Source organism: Hirundo rustica, chromosome 7 (genome assembly GCF_015227805.2).
Source record: "Hirundo rustica isolate bHirRus1 chromosome 7, bHirRus1.pri.v3, whole genome shotgun sequence".
Classification (NCBI taxonomy): domain Eukaryota; kingdom Metazoa; phylum Chordata; class Aves; order Passeriformes; family Hirundinidae; genus Hirundo; species Hirundo rustica.
The window spans coordinates 4,015,022-4,038,319 of NC_053456.1; the positions used below are offsets into that span (position 1 = coordinate 4,015,022).

Here is a 23,298-nt window from a genome sequence, read left to right on the forward strand (position 1 = left end):
AACCTGAGCAGTTCTCACCCAGCACTTCTGAAACAAGGGTAGAACTGCGTGTTCCAGAGTGCTCCAGTTACCAGGCTCTTGCTTATTCTCAATTAGGTAAGGATCTTTTCCTTTCTCAGCTGATTTTTCTGCCTGTTGTGCTCTACGCTAACCAGGGACACCACAACATCTCCTGGGGTCCCATGAGCAGCTACTGTCAACACAGGTGAAGTGGTTTCAGATAAATCAAAAAAATAAATATCAAAAAATAAAATTACCAAGGATCTTTTAAGGTCTCTCCTACGTATCACTTTAAAATATCATATTAAATTCTTTAGAAGCCAAAAAGACCTCTCAATTATATAAGGTTTAAAATGCATATAGAGTGCAATTTTCTATTTCCTGCAAAACTTTCCTCACAATCAAAGCTAGTTTTCCTCTCTCGCTCTTACTTTTCGTTTTTGATCATCAAATAATACATTAAGTCTTCTGTGACATTCAAAATGAAAGAAATTAACAAAAAGACAACAGAACACATGAAAAAAAAAGACATGCATTCATGGGTTTTGTTGGATTTAGGTTACAACAGGAAACAGTAGGCATGTTGAGAAGCCAGAAGATTATCTACATTGATTGATTAGATTTCACTGAATATTTTGGCAGGAGCTTTGTCAGTAAGGTCATTAACAAGCCCGTTAAAAGAGAGAATTAGAACCAAGATTGTGAGGCTGCTCCACATGGTTGTGTTCAAGATCTCCCACTTACAACAATAAAAAGAATGCATATGTAAAATCACAGAATAGTTTGGATTGGAAGGGACCTTAACTGGTCTCACTAGATGGGCAGGGACACCTTCCACTCCGAGCCCCATCCAGCCTGGCCTTGGACACTTCCAGGGATCCAGGGGCAGCCACAGCTTCTCTGGGCACTTTTTTGAAGATGAAGACCATTTCTTGTTTTTGTATCTTAAAAAAAAACCAAAAAAACCCAACAACAACAACAACAACAACAAAAAAAAAAAAAAAAAAACAAAAACCTAATTATAAATTTGTTACTAAAGAACCTCTTTCTGACACCACCTAATGACTGTGTAACATGGCCAAGTCTTAATTAGGCAATAACATATTCAGGGAAAAAACATATTCTGGGGGGGAAAAAAAAAAAAATTAAACCCCAGCCACAGCACTGAGGTCCAGAAGTGGACAAAAGGCTGTTTTAAGATCACAAGTGGTCCATCAAAGACACGGCAGATTCAAAGCCAGCAAAGATTCCTGCACAACTCCCTGGAGCTGAAAACAAGAGCCCTCTCAGGCTCAGGAAACGGGACTAACTCTGGGATAGATTTTGGGTGGGAACATGCTCCAGCTGCTGATAAGGACCACCACAAGACTGCAAGATGGCTTTCTTAGATTTCCCTCCTCTGTGCAGCATTTATGTTCAAAAACACACAAGAAAACCCAAATAGCAATCCCAACCCAAGCCCCTCCACATCGCACTCTCAGTGCTTCCTCTAGAGAGATCGTGGAAACAAAAAATGATCCCTCCCGTGGCAAAAAGCAGTGACTTAAACCATTCCTGGGAGGCATCCAGACACTCTCCTGATCCTACAGTATGTGGAACAAAATAGCTTATCATTCAGATTATGCGCCTGGACAAAGCTGGAGAGCTTCAAGGACAAGGGAGTTACCCAGGATCAGCGCCATAAGTGCTATTATATATGAAACAGCTGCAAGATAAATTCTTTCATATTCCACATAGGTGCAGTTGTACTCTCAGCTGTCTTGCTGTTGGAATACTGTAGGTCTTGTACAGCTTTCTCTATTTGTAAAACGCACTTGCACTCCTTGGCTGTGTAGGATTGAGTAACCCCTTATAGCTGCAGCACATCTAAACCAAAAAACGGTATCACGCCACATCTGTGGCAATGGTCCAGCCACAGAACTCCAGAAATTCCTCATATGAAACCTTCCTAAAAGTGAACTTGGTCAACAGGGTAAAATTATGACTAAAGAAACCAAAAAATGTCTGTTAGTTAAATGAATGGTGCTATTAAGAGAACAAAGCAGCTTCATCGATTCATAAATATGCTGCTCATGACCTTTTTTGTACTTTTCACCTCTCTCCTATTTTTTCCTTCTCTTTTTTGAATTATCTACGAGAAACCTCCCAAAACCTCTTCAAGGAAATAGTGTACAACCACAGAACTTTGTGCTAATGAACCCCCCGAATTGAAAATCCAGAGGTCAAGAACACATCTTCCATGGAGTCTAGGATGAATTTCAAATTAAAAGACTGCTTGACTTAGAGTAGAGGTTGAATAAAACAGGAGGGAAGAATAAGATCCAGCTCAAAAGTTTACTAGAAGTAGGAAGTATGGAATATTAGAATAAAAAAAAAATCTGCAAATTAGCCTAGTTACTGATGTTTCAACAGCCATATCAGTACTGACTGAAAAGCAGCCCATTAAGTTATTTTCTTTTTTGATAACCCACATCAAAACACACCTACCCAATATCAAACTAAGAAAAGAAAAAAAAAAAAAAAAAAAGGCAAGAGGAGAACAACAGAGTGACACAGGCGCTGTTTCTGCTCCAGTTGCTGACTGACAACACTGCCATCCCTTAACATGGTTTTATTTAGTTATTACAACCATCTCTCTGTAAATGACACTTAGGATTATTTAAGATTATGTTGTAATCCTTTTAATCCTCAGTGCTTTAAATTTCAGGCTAAACACCAAAGAGCAAACTAGCACTTAGCAGAAATATTTAAAGCATGTGATTTGAACGTAAATCTTCTTTTATTCAGTACTCCTCCGATGAAGACCTGAGTGATCACATCACTCAGCCAGCAAGAACAAACAGCACCACGTCTCACTGCAAGCTGCTACCTTTCCCCACATCATGGGAAGCTGTTTCTAACCAGGTCTTTTCCCTGGTGCCTGCTACATCATCAGTAAAATAAATAAAAGGAAATCAGGGGGTTATATTCTATGAGATGTGCATATTTTCAGTTACTATTAATGAAAAGTTGAGGGGAAAAAAACCCCAAACCCCTCCACATAATGTGTTCATCAAGAACAGAAATAGATGGCATGCACAAATTGGATAGTGTGAGACAGATCATGCTTATCCTGTTAAAAAAAGGAGTAGCTCAATTAAAATGAGAGGAGTAACACTGCTGAAAACATCATGATGAAGACCAGAAATCCAAATCTTCCTGCCTGAATATAATTTACTTGCAGTTTCCTCTTTTTTTTTTTTTGTCCTCCTTGCATCGATCATGTTTCCAATTAGTTTTTCTTTATGATACTCCTATGCTCCATCTCCTTGCTGCTATCCATTAACTGTCATCTGCTTAGATTTCAAATCCAAGTTTTCCTTCTTTTTCCTCCACCCAAAATTTCAAAAGCCGTTTTCCATTTGTGATCTATAATTCATGAACTCAAATTGAGCGCCCTGGCTAAATCAAACTCAGAATTCTGCACCTACTCCTAATACAACACATTAGCACAAACCAACCACGCTCTGTTTGAATGAGAAAAGAAGGTTTTATTAGAAAGTAATGAAACAAAATGCCAACTAGGTTTTGATGGGCTTTGAAAATACAATTATACTTATTTTTGATCATTTCAGAGTTAAGTAGCTAATGTATTTAATCAAATTGCAATGCAATGCATCTATACTTAGGATGTTAAAAAAACAAAACAAAACAAAAACAAAAACAAAACAAACAAACAAACAAAAAACCAACAAAAACAAAAAAAAACTCACACAAACAAACCCAAGGAAGCATTAAAGAAAGCCACCCATGTTGTTTTCATTTGAACAAACCTATGAATAAATAGACACGTACTATCAATTTTATTCCCACCCACCAGGAATAAGTAGATCAGAAGTGTTTCCTGAAATACTCAGTTTCCAGGTACAAACTGACCTCTCCGCTATCGAACTCGCCTTGGATTCCCTCCAGACTATCTCACAAATCTTCTCTCCCTCTCCAGTCCCCTTCCCACTCTATCTGCTCATGTAGCACCAGTCTCGTTCAGTCCCTTCCTTTCCCAAAATGTCACCACTACTGGTGCCAAAGCCTTCTCCTCTTTCGCTCTTACCATCTGGCACAATCTTCTCGTAGCTCTCTGTCTAAACAATGCTCCATCCCTTTTCAAAATGTGTCTTAACATATGTCCTTCCTCCCATGCTTTTACTTCTTAATGTCTCTCCTACTCACTTATTGGCTTGATGAAGACACATTTTAATGGGTTCAAAGAGTAGTGCATGAGTTTCCTTTCTCACATTATTCTGATTCAGTGGAGTTACACCTCACACGAACAGAAGTGAGAAGAAAACGCATTGCAGAGCCTTCGTACCACCAGTTTGGTGAATCAATAACAGAGCTTCGCTTGTCTTTGCTTTGGAAATGCATTAGCTGCAAAGAATCGCCGCTCAGAAACGCATTTCCAAACAGGAATTTTGCTTACTACAAAACGTGAAATAAACCCTAGAAGCTCAAAAGACCTGTCAGTGTGCTCAGGGGGTTGCAGGAGTGAAGGCTAAGGTTATACTTAATCACATTCCAAGTGAAAAAGCTGAAGATTGACAGCAAAACCAAAATATTTATTCTAAAAATACCTAGGAAATGACAAAGCCCCAAGTGTTGTCTCAAGAAAACCTGAAAGATGTGGGGGGTATAGAAGCATAAGTCTCGCTGTCTTGGAAAAGAGGGATATTTCTAAATATTGCATGTGCTTTAGAAAGATGTCTAGAAAAATAAACCTTGAAAAAGCCTCTGTAACACCCAGTTGACCCAAAGAGATTTCTTTTTAAGAAACCATGTACAGGCCCTTAGGGGTTTTTTTATGTGTTGTGTTTTTTTTTTCTTCCACCCGAGACCCAGACACAGTTGGTTCCTCCAGCATGTTTCACTGGTCGTGATGCCAAAGGACTCCCTGGTAACTAACAGGATCTTGACCCTGACATGTTCCCTTCTGCCTCTCTCCCCCCTTTATTGCTTGTATTGTTAAACATTTTAAATGTTAGAACTCTGGGAAACAACCCGGCTCATAGAGAATAATATTTTGATGTGGCTTGATGCAACATTTAGTGAAACAGAAAAAAAAAAAAAGCCAAATCCTTTCTACTGATATTCATGGGAGCTGGACTATGTCCAAAACCTGAAGATGTTGCAATAAACTATTTTAGCCCCTGGATCCTGGAATGTTAACCTTGCAGTAATGCTTTTCCCCTCCTTTCATCTTCTTGGGCCTTGATCCTCCCTTCCAATTCAATGGGATTTGGATGAAGGAATTAAATAATATTATTTTCCATCAATGAAGAATAGTCCTGTGAGAAATACATGTCCTTCTCTGCTGGCCCTAACAGAGGCAAGCTTTTAAAATCCTCCCCTCCCTTCGCAGAAGTGAACCTGGGTCATCACTGTCTGAGGACCCTGAGCAGCAATAAAAATAAACAGAGAAACCGCACTGCGTTGGAGCCGTGCTTGTATAAGCAGTTTGAAGAAGTTGTGTTTATGGAAGTCCTCTAGGTCAAGATTCTAGGCCTGAACCCAAAGCAATTACCTACTAAGTTTTAAAAACAAATTGAATATAGAGCATTAATCAATAAATCAACAGGTTCTCAAGTGTTTAGGAGACTCAGTCATCAGAAATCCTTCTCTTAGAAAAATAGTAAACCGATGCTGGGTAAAGTGTTACACTCCTATACTGGTAAGAAAAATGCTGTATTAAATCAGGCTCTAGTTATTAAAACCAAGGAAATAAAACCTACCTCTTCACAGAGTTCAGACTCAAACGAGCAGTGGAATGCTTTTCCTCTTACCTGAAAGACATTCTTTCTGCTGGATTTCTCTGAGGTCCACTCAATGCGAGCGCCACACAGATCCACACACTCAGGTTTATATCCCGGTTTCTGGAAAGGAAAAGAAAAAAAAAAAATCAACATGTATATGTCCTGACTTTTCACAAATGGGGGCAGCTATCAGATAAAACAAGAATAGTTCAAGTTAAAGTGACACGTCGTTGTAGCACAGCTGCTGATATTACAGAAAAGAGCTCATTATATACCCTGGTATTGTTAGATAGCCACTCTTGGGGTGTCTTAGCTCAGAAATAAGGTTCTTATATTAGAGCCTAATTTTAAAAACAATTAAATGGTTTAAAAAACAGTCTAGTGTAACATATAGTAGATCGAAACATGAATGCAGACACATGGACCAGCTATTTCCAACGCTTACTTCGCCAAACCTCTTGAAGAGTCATTGAGTTTAAAAGAAAAATTTGTGGGCTTTCCAAATGCAAATTTAAACTGATGCCACTGGAAAGGACAGAAATTAGACAAGAACGTACATCATATCTCTAAGACAAGCTATCTCCTTTCTCCAAACAAATTATCATTTCTTGCACCTAAAAAAAGAAGAAAAGGCTTTGAGGGCATGTGTGTGACGCCCAGAAAGAGCTCAGCACAAGGGCTGATACTCCTCAGTGTCAGTCCACGCATCCTGGAGTGACACAGCTCTGCCTCCCCTGCTCCTCCATATGGATGCAAGTGATTCAAAGAGCAGATTTGTTTGCTGGTATCATTTACGTTGCTGGGAGTTGGTGTAAAGCACAATAATCCTCATTTGCCATCGAAGCTCCTTCTCCAGAGACTCTGCCTGTGCAGCAGTTCTGGCAAAGCCCATGTAGTTCAGAGGAGGCTTTGTAGATTGGGTTGCTGCGTATCCTACTCAGCAGTAAAAATACTAATATTAACAGTAAAAAATGCCACCAACTCTCTTTTAGGTAAGGGATGGAGTGATATCCACACAATTTAATTAATCAGCTTGATGCAACTATTTTCTCTGCCACTCTTAAGCCATAGTTACCTTAAAAATGTCATTAGTGATACAAAAACCAGAATTTATAGGGTTAAGAGTGGCCAGTCCAGCACCAGCCACAGATTCATCTTTCCAAAAACTGCTCACTGAATTTCTCAGATGTTGTTATTAAAGGCTAAAGTATGTGTGTTCTCCAGGATGCCTTTGAGATGGGAGGAAAAGAACCTATTTAGGTTAAAAGAAGCAAAGAGATCCTGGTCAAGTGATTTGCAGGCGTAGTCTCTGGAAGTTTTCAGTACTGGGATTGTAATTATGTTCTCCATTTGCCAAACCATAAAACCACAATGGTTAAGCTCCACTAAAACTGACAGTCCTGTGTGCCTTTGTTCCTTTTTTTCATTATTATTATTAATTTTTTTTAATAAAAGAAATATACTCTTCAAAACAGAAGGATGTTCTTGTGGTTAAACCACTGGAAGAAAAGATTGAGGATTTCTTTTTCCCCACCTCTGCCTCAAATTTCCTGCCTGGCCTCTGACAAGACCTTAGTCTTTCCAAATTCTTTTTTTTTTTAATAACAGATCAAAACTGCAGCACTGAGGTTTTATTTTGGGGAAAAAAAAAAAAAAAAAAAAAAAAAAAAAAAAAAAAAAAAAAAAAAGTTGTGAAATTTAGTCAGCCAATATTTGCATGGCAAAAATTGCAGAATTGGAAAAAAATAAACCACCAAGCACCGATATATTAATGCAAATAAATATTCAAATTGAATATATATTCAAATAAATAATATTGAATTTATTCAAATATTTGAAGATTTGAATAAATATTCAAGTATTCAAATGAATGGGTTTTCAATATTCCAGTACTTTTATAAATAGGGCTACGAGGCTTAGCTCATCTCCAGGACTCCATGCAATGCCCAGATCTGCACCACACACGCAGCTCTGCAACCCATCAGGAACACGCAACACAGGCATCTCGAAGTGGGCAATCTTACTTTCTTTGGAAAAAAATAAAATTACCCACATGGATAGTTTGAGTCTGAAAATATTTTAACAAAGAAGGACAGCTTTATGCCACCAGCAGAAAGAGTTGAGAAATTTTGGAGACACATGATGAGATTAAAGGAAGAGATTAACATGTAGACAAAGAAAGAGAAATAGCTTTTTGATAGTGAACATTACTGGGCTACAGAATATTTTCCTCAGGAAAACTGTCATGGAACACTGAAGGGAGAAAAAACAATGAAAGGCCTTGAGAGGTTTTGCAGGAAGATGGAATAGTGAACTCAGTAGTATCGCTAATTTCTATTATTGTACAAAAATACATGCAACAGCAGAACCCGGACCCTCCTGTGCACCCAGTGAAAATGCAGCGTATTTTTGCTGCTGTTGCAGGACTCTGGAGTTTGTTTACAGCTCTGATTTTGTAATAAGCAGAAGAAAAGTACAAGCATGTGCATCTCCCTCTCCAGAAGGGATGGGATGCAGGCTTGTGGTGTGGGAAAGATGAACAGGCTTCTGCTGTGTGCAATAATTATTTGAGTCAGTCTTTTTCTCTGGGGGAAAATAAACATGAATTGAGCAACCTGGTCTAGTGGAAGGTCTCCCTCCCCATGGCAGGGGAGTGGAACAAAATGATATTTAGGGTTCCTTCCAACCCAAACCATTCTATGATTCTATGAAACATTATCCTTCGGAGAATGTATCAGTTCTGACCACAATGTGTCTATGAACTCACGGGTATGGCATAAAATGTGAAGCTTCCGATGAAAATCTCGTGCTAAATCACTCAGATCCACTGAGCCTGAAACTGCCCACCACCCTTCTGCTGCACTCCTGGGGAGCATCCACCGAAATCCATCAGAACTCCAGGAAATCTACAGGGAAATTCATTTTGGCTAAAAGATTTCCCTGCTATGGAGTTGGCTTCCCAGCTTATGCAACACTCAGAGACACTGGGAGAGAGCAATTTAAGGTGACTGGGGAGCCTGAGCTCTCCACGTCCTTGCTCTGTGTTCTGCAGTCAGAGCAATTATGTTATATCAATGTTGTTGCAGGGGGTTATGCTGCAAATTGATACAAGTGTCTGCTAAGATGAAATCTTCCTAAACATGAATATGGATTTCAGCAGCGTTTTCACTCACTAAATTACTTTGCAGATGGGCTAATAACCTGAGGTTAAAATAACCTCTGTTGAATAAACTATCTGAGGGAATAAACTGACTACATTTTCTTGATCAGAAAGACCAACTGATGATAGAATTAAACACTGGTAAGGAAGAATGGAGCTGTGATTCATTTAGATCACAATGTCCTTAATTTAAAATAAAGGGCTAGTCAAATTCATAAGAATGGTTAAACAAACAAACAAAGTGTATTAAACCCAGGACCACAAATGATCAAGGCAGCAGCAAAAGTTAATGATTTAGCTACATGGGATGCAAACTTGCGTTTTCAGTGGCATTTGTAAACAATCCAATTTTCTGAATCTCTCCTTTGTGTGCTTTAATTGCTGTGCTCTATTAGTTCCAATAACTCCAGATTTTGTCACAAACTTCACCAGAAAGCAAAGCAATGGATCCCAGTTCTCTCTGTACAAAGCAACATCAAAGTCGCCACAGTGACTCCTGCACCTACAGTCATACACAGGAACTGCAAAACCTCCTTTCAGGTATTGCCATTTCTTTGACTAAAACTTCACCGGAGATCTCAACAAATAGAATTTTAGATCACCTCTAAACGCTATTTAGTCCCATTGCCATGAAAAGTGGTGTGATTAGAGACACTCTCATTTCCCTCTCTCCTGTTGCCTTTGTTTTGTGAAATATTCCTCTTTTAATGATGCTGTCTTAGTCTAAATTTTTGCTCCAAGTACAGTATTACTGTAATAATTAATGAATTAATATCTTTAGAATACAAAGGAACATTAATCTTTTTGTTAAGTCACATCATTTTCCTGCTAACAGTAAAAATGGTTTGTTATAATTCATACTATTGTGAATGAACATTGCTTCTCTTACATTATGCAATTAATGGTTGAGTTCCCCCTTTTCCAAAGTAAACTGAAACTGGAAAAAATAAAATAAAATCAGGAAACAAATGCTTCTAATGAATCTTTTTTTGTATTAGTCTCTTTCCAGTATCAAAATTATATCTGGTTAAGTGGTTTACAAAGGAAATAAGCAGTACATTTATTTTATCAGATGAACTAAGCATGGCGATTTAGCTTTTTTTGATGTGCAAAATTTGGGTTTAAGAAATTGGGTTATAAGATTATAAACGCTGACAGCTCTTGTTGTTTTCAAGCTTCACCCAATTTTTTTATTTACTGTTGCATTTAAGTTTTATGCAACAGACAGAAAATATAACTTTAACAGATTTTTCTCACCTAGTGATCTTTGAGTTCACAGCCCCAGTGCTCAAATCCAGGAATAAAAGAAAACAACAAAAAAAACCCACTTATTTTACCCAGAATGAGGAAAATACGGGTTCAATATGTCTGTGTTCTTCCTAACACAGGAGGTAGGAGATTTTAATCTCACTGATAAAATGAGCGCTGGTGGTGACTGAGGCTTCAGGGATAGGGACTGACCTCTCAAGAGGTCCCGTTTCATAATACACCATCACTTTTTTAGTTAAACTGCTTGAGATCAGGGCCAAAATCCCATTCTCTAGGCAGGTCCAGTTTAGTATCCAAATCCCTAAAGATCTAATGGGGATTTTAACCACGCTGAGGAGTCTCAGAGTAAAATCAAGCCTCCTGTGTGTTAAATTTCCACCAGTTCAGTTATCTCCTGGACTTTGGGTGAGGGCTTGCAAAGAGAGGGAAGAGGTAGCAGGTAGAGGAGCAAGACACTTAGTTAATTATAAGAATAGTCTAATAAGTTCACCTTAGACATTTTCCTTTTTCCTAATAACATAAAATTCAACTTTAAGGAGAAGAGGTATTTCTGAAAAAATCAGACTTTATAGTCTAATTAAAGCTTGAATATATAGTTCTATATAGTCTATATAGAACAATATATTTAAGCTTTTCTGTTTTCGTGGCTGCAGAGAAGTTGCATTTTCCAACTGGACTAGCACAAACACAAGCAGAAAGTGCCAGATTTCACCCTTTATTTATTTTTATTGTTTCGTCTCTTCCAGGGTTCTTTTTCCACAAAGCTCACCCTCTTTTAAAAAATGTGCTCTTCGAGGCTGATTTCATGACAGGTGGCATTGATAGATTTATCATTATTTTAGGTCTAGGACTTATAGAAGAATGGTTTGCATCACCTGCCACAGCAACAATAACTTATTGTTTGTGACTCCTGCCAAAGAGAGCACCTTCGCGGCCACCCATCACGCCGACGAGATTTGGCAGGTTCGATCAGGCCTTGAGAGCCTTTCACAACAGAGCTTTGTCAAACCCGTCTCTTCGCTGCCCACGGTGTCACAGAGCCACCAAATTCCCCTTTTGCTGCCCAAGCTGAGGTTTGGCAGTGCCCAACACCGAGGGGACGAGCGCAGATACCGCTCGCGCAGCAGAGCTGTCACATCCCCCGAGACAAAGATGGGTGGCCTTTCCTTGGGGCACGATAAAAAGGTGCTGCAAATTTCTCTCTGTAGTAACTACAGGCTGCAGAAATTGCATTAGCTGCATTAGACGGAGTCATAGAAATATACAGGAAGGTTAGCGGGATATGGTGGATGTCACATTTATACTGCGATAAAAAATCACTTTGCTAACTTGTAATGTTTTCTGCTTTGGTAACACCCTATATTAAGGTGCCACTTATAAATAATTTATTATTATTTATTAATGTATAAGCCACTTTATAGGATGGTAGATAACAACTTAAATTCATGTATTAAAGATGCACATGCATGGTTTAATACAATTTACGCCTCACAATATCCCTTGCAACAGATTCTCATCGCATCATCTGTTCAGCATTTATTACTAATGCATTTTATAACATACTTTATAATACGTTATTTGAGAAAGTAGCTGCATTTAGTGATCATTTTCATAAATAAGAATAAAGCATTTATAAGTGGCACCTTAATTTAAAGTGTTACCTTCACATTACTGGGCAGTCACTCACCATTTGTCTCACTTTGCAATTACTCTCGAAATGCACCTCTTAATAAAGGACATGCTGTGTGCTATTTCTTCATATACACTATGTCTGATCAAAAGCTTATCAAGGCATTTTTCCTTCAGCTGTTTCCAAACCTTTGAAGTAGCCAGCTCAGTCTAAATTTGTCTTCTGTAAACACCAAAATTTTTGCATTGAAATAATAGCTGCCAGGAGACTGAGGGTATTGGATGGTTGGTTGCCTACCAGGTTGGCCAGCGCTGGCTGCTTGGATTCTTTGTAGAATTCCATTTTCCGAGAAGTAAGAACAATCCAGGAGGTGGACCAATTTTTCCTATCAAAGAAAAAAAAAAAAAAAGAGAGAGAGAGAAAGGTGAAAATCTGTGAGGCACCCCAGCAGGGGGTAAAAGATATTTCATTCATAGACTTGGCTTTTAATTATTAAAACAATATATATATTAATATACGTATATCAGAAATAAAAATGGTCTAAAGTCAATGCTGCCAACAAACTTCCATCAACACTGACGGAGTTACGCCATCCTAACTATACCCAAAATGCAACCTATCAAAGCTTGAAGGGCTTCTTTCTCCTCATTCATATTTTGAGGCCCATTTGCGTTTCTTTTTCGCCATGGTGTCAAATGAAAATGGTGAGATTATTCACACATGCTCAAAGTTCACATGTAGAGGACTCTGAAATAGCTGGTGCCCTTCTGGTACCTAATACTTAAAATAAAACTGAGAAGGAAAAATGCTGATCTGACTATACAGAGCTCAATAACAGGTCTGCTTGAAAAGGTCCCAAATGCTTTTTCCTTTCCCTAAACTAAAAGTTTACAGGAGTGCAAGGAAGATAAGGACAATATCTGAGCAAGGTTTGAGTAACCATTAAACATCAGGAGTTCACAGTACAGTCCTAAAGAACTGACAAACTGCTGGGGCTAGTGAAAAGTAAAAATACACATGGATGTGTGAAAGAATGTCCCCTGATACAGAAAAACATAATATTCAACTCAGAAGAAAATGCTATTATATACATTACTTATAACCTATACCTGTAACCTATATATACACTACATAATCATAAGTCTGATCTGATAAAAAGCTATTTTTAGATCACCAGCTCAAGTTTGACTGATGAATTTAGGGGTCATAACATCTGATATTTACAGAAATACTCATAAACCCACAGTTGATCTGCTTCATGTGGTGAGTGTGAGCTGTCTATTGCTAAGCACCACCTCAGATCTTCATTATTTTTCTCTACTTTTTCTTTCCATTTAACAGCGGTCTTGTAAGTGCACAAGGTAGTAAGTGGTCAAGTGTTCTATGTGCAGATTTAAATAAACTTTCCTGTGAGTTGGATAGACTGGATGAATATGGATTACTAAAGGAATTCAATGGCTATATATCTTGGAATATATCTTAAATCCAGTACCCAATTTATACCAAATGACACCAGTTACGAATAGAATGTGGCATCCACAGCTTCTCTGGGCACCCTGTGACAGAGCCTCACCTCTCTCACAGACAAGAATTTCTTCCTAATATCTAATCTGACCCTGCTCTCTGTCAGTTGGAAGCCATTGCCCCTTTTCCTGTCATTCCAGGCCCCATCCACAGTTCCTCTCCAACTCTCTTGGATCCCCTTTAAGCTCTGTCACACTCCCATGTTGTACCTTAATTTCTTGCCGCCATCTGCTATTTTTGCTTTTAGAAGATATCCTTCCTTCTCCACTACCTGCAAGAAAGAAAACAAGAAAGTTATAGCCATGTTATTTATTCAGCGGAATAAAACCACTTAATACGTGCATAGGAGTCTGCACCCAGCTTCTCTAACGTGGGGCATCTTACAACCAATTCTCCATTTAATCACCTGGTGTTTTTCTGGTATATTCCATTCTTTTGAATATTTGCGAACTAAACTTAAAGTCAACTACTGCACGCAAAATCACCCAGAATTAAAAAAAAACAATAAGGTTTAATTTTACTTTATTTTATTCTATTTGTTTAGAGGGGATTTATGTAAATGCGGGCAAAATTTCTAGCTACGAGCAAAGAATTTTTAATACAATGCAGGTAAAGGATGTTAAAATATCATTTAATATATTGAGTTTCATTACTAGCAGTGACGGGTACACCACACTGAGGACGCTGTATGGGGCTGTGACACTTGATTGTAGGGTCCCAACGCTGTGCTTGAGTTTTGGTGTATTAGAAGCAAGGCCTAGGTTCGCACTTCTGTTTCATTTCTATTTGTGTTCCTCCACCTCTCTGAACACCTTCCTTAAGCCAGAGCCCCTTGCAGACCCTTGGCTCTCTGATCAGCTGAAATATCCCTTTGTACAGCTGGGATAGGGGTTATTTTTATCTATATACTTTTATTTTTAAAAGCTAAAAGCCAAACAAAGCAAGATGACTGTTTTTCAACCAAACCCAACAAATGTCCATCTCATCAGGTCTCATTAACTAACGGTGTCTCAACTGTGTCAGTAATGGGAAAAAGAAACAAAACTGTGATTAAGAGTGAGTCTGGTTTTGGTTTCAAACACAACTGGGCCAGTGTCCGGCTTGGATATTAGAAACCCCACACGGCTTTTGTAGTAAATTGCATCACAAGGCAATTTCATAACAATTTCAATAGAATTCTGCTGTCTGCAAAGCCATTAAATAGCAATAAAACATGCTTTAACAGGCAATATAAGGATTTTTAAATCAAACATGTCCGTTATTTCAATTGTGCAAAATAGCATTATTTTAACCGCGTAGTACGTTCCACAATTTCCTCAGATTTTGTCTGTGGTTGGTACAGAACATGTAATGACATATATATGTGCACATTCCTGTTTGTACCTATGGAAAGGCCTGTAGGCCCATGGACAGTGATTTAGGTGACATTGTCAAGCGGATACATGAGGATCAGCGTGTGCTTCGTCTGTAATTTGTCATTATCTCATGTAAATTCCTGTCATGCATATCATTACCAGAGAAAACCCAGAGAGAAAGTGTACGGGGATTATTGTGCAGTTATGTCACTGTTTATCTAGTGATGGATGGGTGAAATAGCAGAGCTAAAGTAAGGTTTAATCCCCATCTCCCCCTACTTTTTTTTTTTTTTTTTTTTTCCCCCTCTTTCTTTACATTTTTGATGTTTTGCTTCCCATTCTAACCCTTTGGTTATGTAGCATAAAACTTCTAGTGGTTCGCCAGGGCCAGAAATGCCAAACAACTTAGGAAAAAAGTTATTCTTTTTAATATTTCTGTCCATTTGGAAACAGAACCTGGGAGGAGCATTGGCTAACCATTCAAACTGTTGATTACTTCCCTGAATCAGATCCAAAATCTCATTTTTTCGAAGTTTATCAACCACCTTCCCAAACTGCTATTTAAACAATCCAGAACTAAAGGAAAATATTACTTTTCAGCATCAGATCTGAATCACCTTTGTTGTCAGTCTTGAGAAGTTAAGAACTGGATGTGCTTCCAGATGAAAATGTTGCTGCTCAGTCATATTTTCCTTATAATGGTCTTCAGCTAGGATATCAAATCCGCTAACAAATATTGGGTATATAAAATATCCTGACTTAAATTACATAGCTCAAATCCACCATTTGCTACAAATTAAATGGCTCAAAACTGAACAGTAAAAAACTACAAGAGCTGCAGTTAATATGAGCCCTCTCCCTGCTAAGAAAACTCCTTTCACATATATTGCTTTAATTGAATTAGTACAGGTGCTGTCCTTAAATAAAATTAGCACGGCCACCTCTATTTGATAACGTGCTCAGTTTTCTCTGTAATTAATATAAAGGGCACACATAGAATTATGAAAAAACCTACCACAAAATCAAGTAAAAATATATCTAGAGTGACCCCAATATTTTTATAATTTCTGTTTGGGATTCTCCATTCCCCTTGTTTAACATCTGTTAATATCCCCTTTTCTATGCTACCTTTTTTCCCAAGAAAACACTTTTAGGACAGCTCAGGAACAACTTGCAATACTTCTGCAAATGGATGATATTGGATTGTAAAGAATTCCAAATATATCCCGATTATATATTTTGTTTCTGTCTCAATAAATATCATCATTTGTTGTTAAGCTGCTGCCCCTTGCTGCACCTTTTCAACATGTGGAAGGTTGAGAAAATGACCCAAAATGCCTTGAAGAATTAGCATAGAAATAGGAAAATGGAATTATTTTGTGGAGTTTGTGTAGATTTGATTTTTTAAATTGTTTTTAGAAGAACAGTAAAAATGAGAGTACGTAGTGTAAGTATTTGAGTTTCTAAATAAGAAATTTAAAAAAAAAAAAAAAAAAAGCTCTCCTTGTCATGAGCTAATATTGTTAGGAACTATAAGGAAACATAATTATTACTGTGCCACATACAGATTTTATAATTTTCTTGAGTAGAATTCTAACCTTCTGAACGTACGTAATCCTGAAAAGTTTGTGTAAGCTACAGTACTGCTGATACTAACCTTTCTTTAATGAACTTGTATTTGCATATTCATTTTATTTTAGCAGAAACACATTTGTTTCTTCTAAATTCTTCTAGATTCTTCTAAAGTCAAAAATTTATTGGTTTTAATTTCATTATAATATTCCTTATACAAATTAATAGTAAAATTAAAAACACCTTAATAAGAGCAAAGAGAGGACAAAGACTTCATCGCATTCCTTTATACCAAATATTAACACAGACAAAACCTCAGTCAAGTACAAGGGAATTAACAGCAAAGTCAAGCCATATGAATGACTTTGTAACTCCTGAATTTATTCTTTTTATTGATTAATCAAAGTCCCTCACATCCCTTAATGTTTTGAGGCATCCAAGTCCTTGCATATTCATTCTTTAGTACAGCAAGCACAACATTTACGCTATAAACCTTTAAAATAACCAGAGTGATTTATCGGTTCTAGAGAGAAATTTCTTACCGCGGGGTCCTGGGTACTGATGACGTCTGCAAATGTCAAGTTGTGTTGGGAAAGATTTCTTCTGTGACGACTTATCTGAAAAAGAAGAAGAAATATTTGCATTTAGAGAGGATTCAAACACACACAGGTAAAGATGGACCAACAAATTTAATTGCAGGGAACACACAGCATGTACTGAGTGGAGGTTTGGGGTTTCTTTCTGGTTTTCCTCTGAACCCTGGGTATTTAAAATGTACCGCTGATGGACTCTGGTATAAAAGTTCTTCTTTGTGGTGTTACTTTGGCAGATCTACCTAAAAATTAATCAGCTGATAATAATAACCTGAATTATGGAGTTTTTGGGTTTTTTCCCATTAGAAACCTCAAAAATGGTTTAACTGGTTAGGCGCTCTTAAACCCATTTTAGAGAAATAGGAAAGATGCTGATTATAACCTCAAGGCCACAAAAAACAAGTCAATGAAGAAATCAGAAAAAAAATTGGCACAAGCACACAAAAATCCAGCAAGTTTAAACTGCTTTAAAAGCTGCTCCCAAAGCCTCCATGACTGAAAGGTTACAGCAATACTGGACTCTGACTCTACAATTGGTCCCAAATACTGAGTCCTTGATTTCCTCCAATTCTCCCTTTTCTTTGAGGAGGAAAATATAATCAACTGTGACTTAATTCTAAAAAATTATTGTTTTATACCAGAAACTATTAAAACAAAATAAAATTTACTTCACAAATCAAGCTTTTGGCAGAGCTCAGTAGCATTTTACTTTCCTAAAAATTTGCAACAAAGAATAGATCACTCAAAAGGGGGTGTGTGCAAGTGTGTGTGTATATAAATATATATATAACTTTTACTGTTTAAATTCAATGTCAATAAAAAAAGGTATAATTATGAGCTGAGGTCCTGTAAAATTCAGTGATTATTCCCTCTTAGATGAAGCCACAAAGCAAACAACAAAATATAGTCTCAACTAGTTTCTACTGTATTCATCATAATGCATTCTCTTTTCCCCTAATAAAAGAGAGTTAACCAAAAGTAATAATGTATTCTGTTTATATTCAAGTATCTGAATATAGAAAATGTTTTTAATTAATCCAGAGGGCCACGCTCAAAAAACAGTTAAACATATTATGAACCCATATTTTTTCTCCACACATTGCTTTCATGTTTATTTGTAAGCACTAAGGTTTTTAAGGCTTGAAATCTATATCCTAGATATTGCTCCACTCTCCTAGTCAGAGCTAATGAGCTTAATGAATTACCAGTTCTAAATTTAATACAAACATTTCAAAGAAAGAGATAAAACATTCTCCACAATTCAAAAGTTTCTCTGACCTATTTATGAAGAATATCACTTAACAATTTCATTAAGGGTGAGTAACAGCTGGTGACATGGCCGTGTCCTAAAGTGTTTTTCTCTCTTAATATTCTGCATCTTAAGCAATCGAGCTTTCATAAGAAATACTTTAGTTAGTGGCAGTCCCTCCTTTGGGGAGAAAAAAAATGTCAGACCACATTTTCTGTATTTTGCAATCTTGTTTTCAGGAGTGTCATGTTCCTGTTTTATTAGCATGTAGGGTAAACAAGAATGATTTGCTGATGCTATTGAGAGAACTTCTAAGATTACAGTCTTTCTATTTAGATTTTGGATGGAGCTTAATATTAATGCAGGCAGAGACATGCATATAAATTCAAAATTAATTAATTCAATTTATCTTTTTTCTTTATCTTTACTGCTAGGCAACTCTGAAGGTTCTATAGTGCCCGAGACATATAGCTAAAAACTATTCAGGTCTAGATCACAGGAACTCTCTCTTACTGAGATCCCCCACATTCTAATTATTCCTTAACACACGACAGAGCGCATTGCCCGGCGATGACTTCTCAAATACATTCTTCACTCATCCAAATTAAATAACAAGGCACCCCAGCACCACACAGTGCCTGATCTGACATTCAGCTGCTCCCTCTCCAGGTGCCCCACGTGGCTGTTGGGGGCCCCGTGTGACACGTTGTGAAGGGTGGAGCACCAAGCAGAGCTCTCGGCCGCTCTTCGGTTCAGCGATCACAGCGTTAGCGAAAGAAATGCTCACGTTTGATACTCGCTAAAAATGAATTTATCCGGAGCCCTAAATCCATCTGCAACAGGTTGAAGAAGTGAGTAAAAAGTCTTGGTTTTGTAGGCCTAGCAAATTACTGGGGTAGGGTAGCTAAAAGTCATTATTCAAGGTTTCAAGGAAATATGAGAATTTAGGAAAATAAAATTCCAGGTGTGGATGAAAATATGTTAAGAAACCTCTCTGTGAATGCAAAGAAGAAATGTTAGAGAAAACTGCACGAAGGTAAGGGAAAGAATAAACCTCCTACGCAATTATTTAGTTGATACTTTTGTTAAAAAGGTGTTCCTTTCTGGTAGCCCACCAATGTGCTATCTCCTGCAAAGAAGATCCTGAATCTCCAAAGTCTGAAAAGTTACAGAAATATAGTCAAAATCCACAATTATGTAAGTCAAAATCCAGCTCTTCTGGAAAAACACCCCAAATATTTGGCTCACAAATGGAATTAATGGAAACTTCAATAAAGTTCTTACTGATTTCTACCAGCTTATTGGTTTAGGAACAGAACATTAATCAAAACAACATTAAAAAAAATTATGGTACATCAGAGGAAATACATTCTTTTAGACTGATTTGATAAAATTCCAACAGGGCTGACAGAAGTTTGGTCTTAAATATATTTTGCAAATACCATTGAATGAGTTAGCTACATCACTTCCCTTAAGATAAATCCAGTTGAAAGTTAAAATGTTCTCAGCAGAAGCTGGGTGACAGCAGTCAAGATGGCCATGTTTCAATATACTCACAATTTTCAATGAAGTACCAAAATATTCAAAGGGAAATGTAGGCTCTGTTATTTTCATTCTTTTATTCAGCTTTTAATAGATAGACCATAAAGGAGAGGAGTTGAGAATTTATTTTTTTTTTCATCCATAGCTCCATTTGATTACTCTAATAAACTCAAGAAAAAACCTAAATAATATCTGTCACAAGTCTTCTACCTCACCTCCCAGGGTACGATGAAAGGCAGAGATTTACAGGAGAAGTTCGTGAGATCCCTTTTTGGGAAAGGCAGCTTATCAGCAGTTTTCTGATTTGATGAACATTCTTCAGTCAGCAACAATGTCACCTGCAGCACTAAAAATCCACTCTGCGAGCGCTTGCAAGTCTGTGGGCAAGTCTGGTTTTGTTAAATTCAGCCCGAGCTGCCCCCCCTTCCCTTAGCTAAAGGGGATCCATCTCCTACCAGAGTTATTTCAGCATCTAGGCACTAATCCGTCATCATCCTTCCCACAAAGGCAAAGCCTCCATTCCGTGTGCCTGGTACCCCGGTGTGAAGAGACAACCATCTGACAACTGCTGCTTTAACAGGGGGTAAAACACAGGAACCTGATGTTTCATTTTATTTCTCTCCGTGTTCCTGTTTGTTCTTTAAATTCTCCCTCTCTTTTCTGGGGATTCATCATGGCTAAGTCAGCAGTACTCTCTTCACACAGTGTGGCACTGATTTAAAAAGAAACTTGGAGGATCCATTTGTTTTTTATTTCCCATTGCAGTCATATTTCCAACCTAATTCATCTCGTCAATGAGGAGCAGCAGAATTCTTTTTGATTTCAACCAAACCTAACAAAACCAACCGGCATTACTCAAAATGCTGCTCCAGCGCAAAGCACAGACAATTAATTATTTCCTGAAATGTCATTCTGAATTCACTTGTATCCCTAAGTAATTAAGATAATTGTATGACCTTTCTAGGTGGCTTTCAAGCTTGTCAAGTAAGTTATTCACCACAGATTATTTATCCACAAACACCACCTACAAGTAGCCTGGGAAAACCACAGTTTTCTCAGACAAGCAGCACCTGGTCCAACAGAGCTCTACTCTGGATGAGAAACCCTAAACTGGCATCTACCTGCTGTTTTCTCCATCACTCACAGTGTTGCTCTGCCAAGGAGAAGGTTTTCATGGAGGGTTTGATAGATTTCTACCAAAACCCCTTCATGCTGATCAGGCTTTGACCTTTCTTTTTAGGGCTCTAACTGTTGTTTTGTTTCATCCCACCAACACTGCAATCATGTGTGTGGGGATTCCTTTATAAATAACCAAAAAATGAGAGAAATCCCCTACTGTGGAGCCCCTACCCTTGCCTGATGCTCCACTCTGGACCCAATCCAGCAAAGCACTCTGCAGTGGCTTTAAGTGTTTTTCTGGATCCAGGCCAGAACACTCCATTCTTTACGGGATCGAACTTACTGGTGGCAGCTTGAAAGTTTTGCAATAAAAGTACAAACTAGTCACATAAACTTTTGTGGAGACCATTCCCTCCGCACAGAAGGAGGGGTGACACCTGATTTACTGATGCCTGTGGTCATTTGGTTCCCAGTCACTCCCAAACTGCAGTGACAGCTCATAATGGCTTAGATAAAGAAACTTAACAGAAATGTGTTGTAGCATTTCTTAATGGCCATGTCCCTTGAAAGACACCTAGGCAATGGCAACAGCAAGGAGAATCCTGTAACATTTCACTCACTGCCATGCTCAAAGTGACTTGTTTTCAAGATCCTGTCTTGGGCAGTATGGCAAGTCCATCGTTATCTACAGAAATTATGTGGAAACAGCTGAGCTATGATATGATTTTGTGTCAGATGTGAAAGGCAGTGAGAAAATCCCACAGTCCTCTCCACTCAGAGATGCCCCTTTGTCACCTTTATGGGCATTTCATGACATGAACTTTGGGAGAGCCTTCAAAGTGACAGAGGGCAGGGTTAGATTATAGGTCAGGAAGAAATCTTTCCTGCACCTGAGAGTGGCGAGGCCCTGGCACAGGTTGTCCAGAGAAGCTGTGGCTGCCCCTGGATCCCCTGGAAGTGTCCAAGGCCAGTTTTGACAGGGCTTGGAACAACCTGGGACAATGGAAGGTGTCCCTGCCCATGGAAATAGGCACTGAATGCATATAAGGTACCTTCCAAGCCACACACTATTCTATGATTCTATTGAATTCTATTCATTTCATTTCAGAAGAAAGGAAATTTTTGTCCATTATCAAGACACAGAGGATGTCAAGAAGCAGCATGAACAGCTCTCCCATTCCTCCCCCACACTTCTGCACTTGCTCCCAGGGCATTCAAGCCATGCCATCACTCAGCAGAGGACCCCTTTCAGCCCTGGGGAAGGTTCCATGTCCCAGTGGGCTCCCTGCCCACAGCCACGGGCACTCCTGCCTTGCCCTGGAGCCTTCTCCATCTCTGCTTCACCATCCTCCTGAGGATTACATTAGAACCACACGGTTTATGTTTTCTTTTCCCTCCCTTCCCTGTCTCAAATATGTTTCTTCAGGAAGAAAGGTAATGAGACTAAAGGCAGTATAATATGACATTGGGTCTCTCTGCCTTTTTTCTAAGGCTCGCAGAAGAGAGATGCACAAAGTGCAGTTCCAGTCCTGCCCCCACCAGCCCACATTTGCTCCTCACCGTCCATCCCCAGGCTCCCAAAAACTCATTACCACGCAGGTGACCAAACGCTTCGCCCAGGCACAGGAGCTTGCATGGATGGAGCTTTTGTGCGCTGGCTACAGACCAGATAATCTCTCCATGCATCATTTAATAAGCAAACCACTTCGCAGTCCTCACAGGCCTGTGTTACATATGACATAGTCTCAGCAGAATCTGCAGCCTGAAATCGGCGGGGGGAAGAGGAAAAGCAGCAAGCAGGATTGCGCTGCCTTCGCCCTGCGTGCCTCCCTTTGAGCACACTGCCCTCTACGCTCAGCTCACATCTCCAGAGCCTCTGAAAATAATGATAATGGTTTTGCTTCCCTTGACCTCTTGCTCCCCTATAAATCAGAATCCTATAGACCTTTCCCACAGCATGAGGGTCCTCCTTTGTATCCGAGCCTGTGAAGGTGGGTATTTTTTATCAAGGCAATATAACCACGTGGGCGTGCTGCTCCCTGGCTTCAGGACTTGCTGTAGACAAGCACCTCGATGCCTCTGCTACGGAAGTAACTCCATTTATCTTCATTCATGAAAGAAGAGCAAAATAATTACTCAGATCCTAGTTTAAATTTCAGCCCAGTGTTAAGATGAGCTCATTCTCTGCCATTAGAGAATCATTAATCACGCGTTTGATTACAAAGCAGAGCCTGTTTGAAACTATGTTGCCTTCTTGCCCCAAATTATTGGAGGGGTATTCTAAATTTGGGGTATCCAGTTTGGGCTAATATTCTAGGTCCAAGAATTAGCCTTCATGGGTACTTTTTTCCATTAATGGCTTGCTGTTTCCCAGGAGCAGATTTTTCCCTAGGGTGGGAGCCCTTTTGTTCCTCTCTAGTCACTCAAATGGCCTTTGAAATTTGTCCAATTGATCCTTGCTTTGAGGGAGTCCCAGCTGATGTAGTTGGCTTCATTTTT

The 23,298-nt window shown here is 38.7% G+C and overlaps 1 protein-coding gene across 1 annotated transcript in view; it reads right to left on the reverse strand.

Annotated features, from left to right (window-relative positions):
- The window catches only part of ARHGAP15 (Rho GTPase activating protein 15), a 332,079-nt gene that overhangs the window by 261,690 nt on the left and 47,091 nt on the right, over positions 1–23,298 (reverse strand). The window contains exons 3-6 of the mRNA XM_040069035.2: positions 16,839–16,913; positions 13,579–13,640; positions 12,143–12,230; positions 5,817–5,906 (exon numbers count right to left, since the gene is read on the reverse strand). Of these exons, the coding sequence (XP_039924969.1) occupies positions 5,817–5,906; positions 12,143–12,230; positions 13,579–13,640; positions 16,839–16,913 (315 nt within the window). The remainder of the gene's footprint in view (positions 1–5,816; positions 5,907–12,142; positions 12,231–13,578; positions 13,641–16,838; positions 16,914–23,298) is intronic.